The sequence below is a fragment of the Nicotiana sylvestris genome, chromosome 2, assembly GCF_000393655.2.
Source record: "Nicotiana sylvestris chromosome 2, ASM39365v2, whole genome shotgun sequence".
Classification (NCBI taxonomy): domain Eukaryota; kingdom Viridiplantae; phylum Streptophyta; class Magnoliopsida; order Solanales; family Solanaceae; genus Nicotiana; species Nicotiana sylvestris.
Genome location: NC_091058.1, coordinates 39,296,185 through 39,297,377, shown reverse-complemented (window position 1 = coordinate 39,297,377; position 1,193 = coordinate 39,296,185). Strand labels below are relative to the sequence as shown.

The 1,193-nt window shown below is 36.7% G+C and overlaps 1 protein-coding gene across 1 annotated transcript; it reads right to left on the bottom strand.

Moving 5' to 3' along the window:
* Positions 1-523: 523 nt before the first annotated feature.
* Positions 524-862, bottom strand: LOC138884310 (uncharacterized mitochondrial protein AtMg00820-like). Its single transcript, XM_070165423.1, has one exon. It carries the CDS (start codon positions 860-862, stop codon positions 524-526), a length of 339 nt encoding a protein of 112 aa, XP_070021524.1.
* Positions 863-1,193: the final 331 nt, after the last annotated feature.

Here is a 1,193-nt window from a genome sequence, read left to right as displayed (position 1 = left end):
TACATTTCAAAGCTTAAAGTTTCATCTCTCTCTATAAGAGTATCCATGAATTTGCAACCATTCATGCGAAAACGCTCCAAAATTTTCTTTATATAAGTTTCTTGAGATAGGCTCAATAACTTTTTAGAACGATCTCTTTGGATCTTAACTCCAAGGATATAGTCTGCATCGCCCATATCTTTCATGTCAAATGACTTTGAAAGCCATGACTTGATAGTTTTAAATACTCCAAATTGTTTCCGCCCAATAAAATATCGTCCACAAAAAGAGAAAAAATTACAAACATCCCATTGGACTTCTTCACATAAATGCAATGGTCTTCATTGATCATGATGAAATCATATGAGATCACTTCCTTGTGAAATCTCAAATACCATTGCCTTGAAGATTGCTTCAGACCATAAATAGATCTTTTTCAATTTACAAACCTTCTTTTCTTGGCCTTTAACGACGAAGCCTACAGGTTGTTCTGTATAGATTTTTTCGTTCAATTCTCCATTGAGAAAATCTGTCTTCACGCCATTTAATGTAATTCCAAATCCAAACGTGCAACAATAGCCAAAAGTAAGCGAATTGAGGTAAACTTCACAACTGGTGAAAATGTTTCCTCATAATCTATTCCAACTTCCTGAGTAAAGCCTTTTGCCACCAATCGTGCCTTGTATCTTTCTATTGACCCATCCGTTTTGCATTTAACTTTGAGAACCCATTTTTTCCTAATGGCTCTACGCCCAGGCGAAAGGTCAACTAGATCCCAGACTTTGTTGGTTTTCATGGACTCTAATTCTTCTTTCATTGCTTTCATCCACTCATCTTTTCCAGGGCTCGATAAAGCCTCAGTCACAGACTTTGGCTCATCCATTTCTATGGGAGATACCAAGAAAATATAATCTTTAATTTCATAAGCGCGTTTGGGTATATTTTTCCTGGCACACTTTCGTAGTTGAAATTCAGGTTCGTCAGAAGGATTTTGGGATTGAGAGTTCCCACTCCCACTCGGATCAAGAATAAGATCTTGATCAATTCAATTATCAACTGTGTCAAAAGACACTTGCTGACTATCTGAGTTCAACATTTCATAAAGAGGCTCTCTATTCTTTACTCGCCCTTCTTTGGAAAATCATTTTCCAGAAATGTGACATCTCGTGATTCAGTCTCACTAACACTTCCATCCTCTAATTCACCAATGAAAA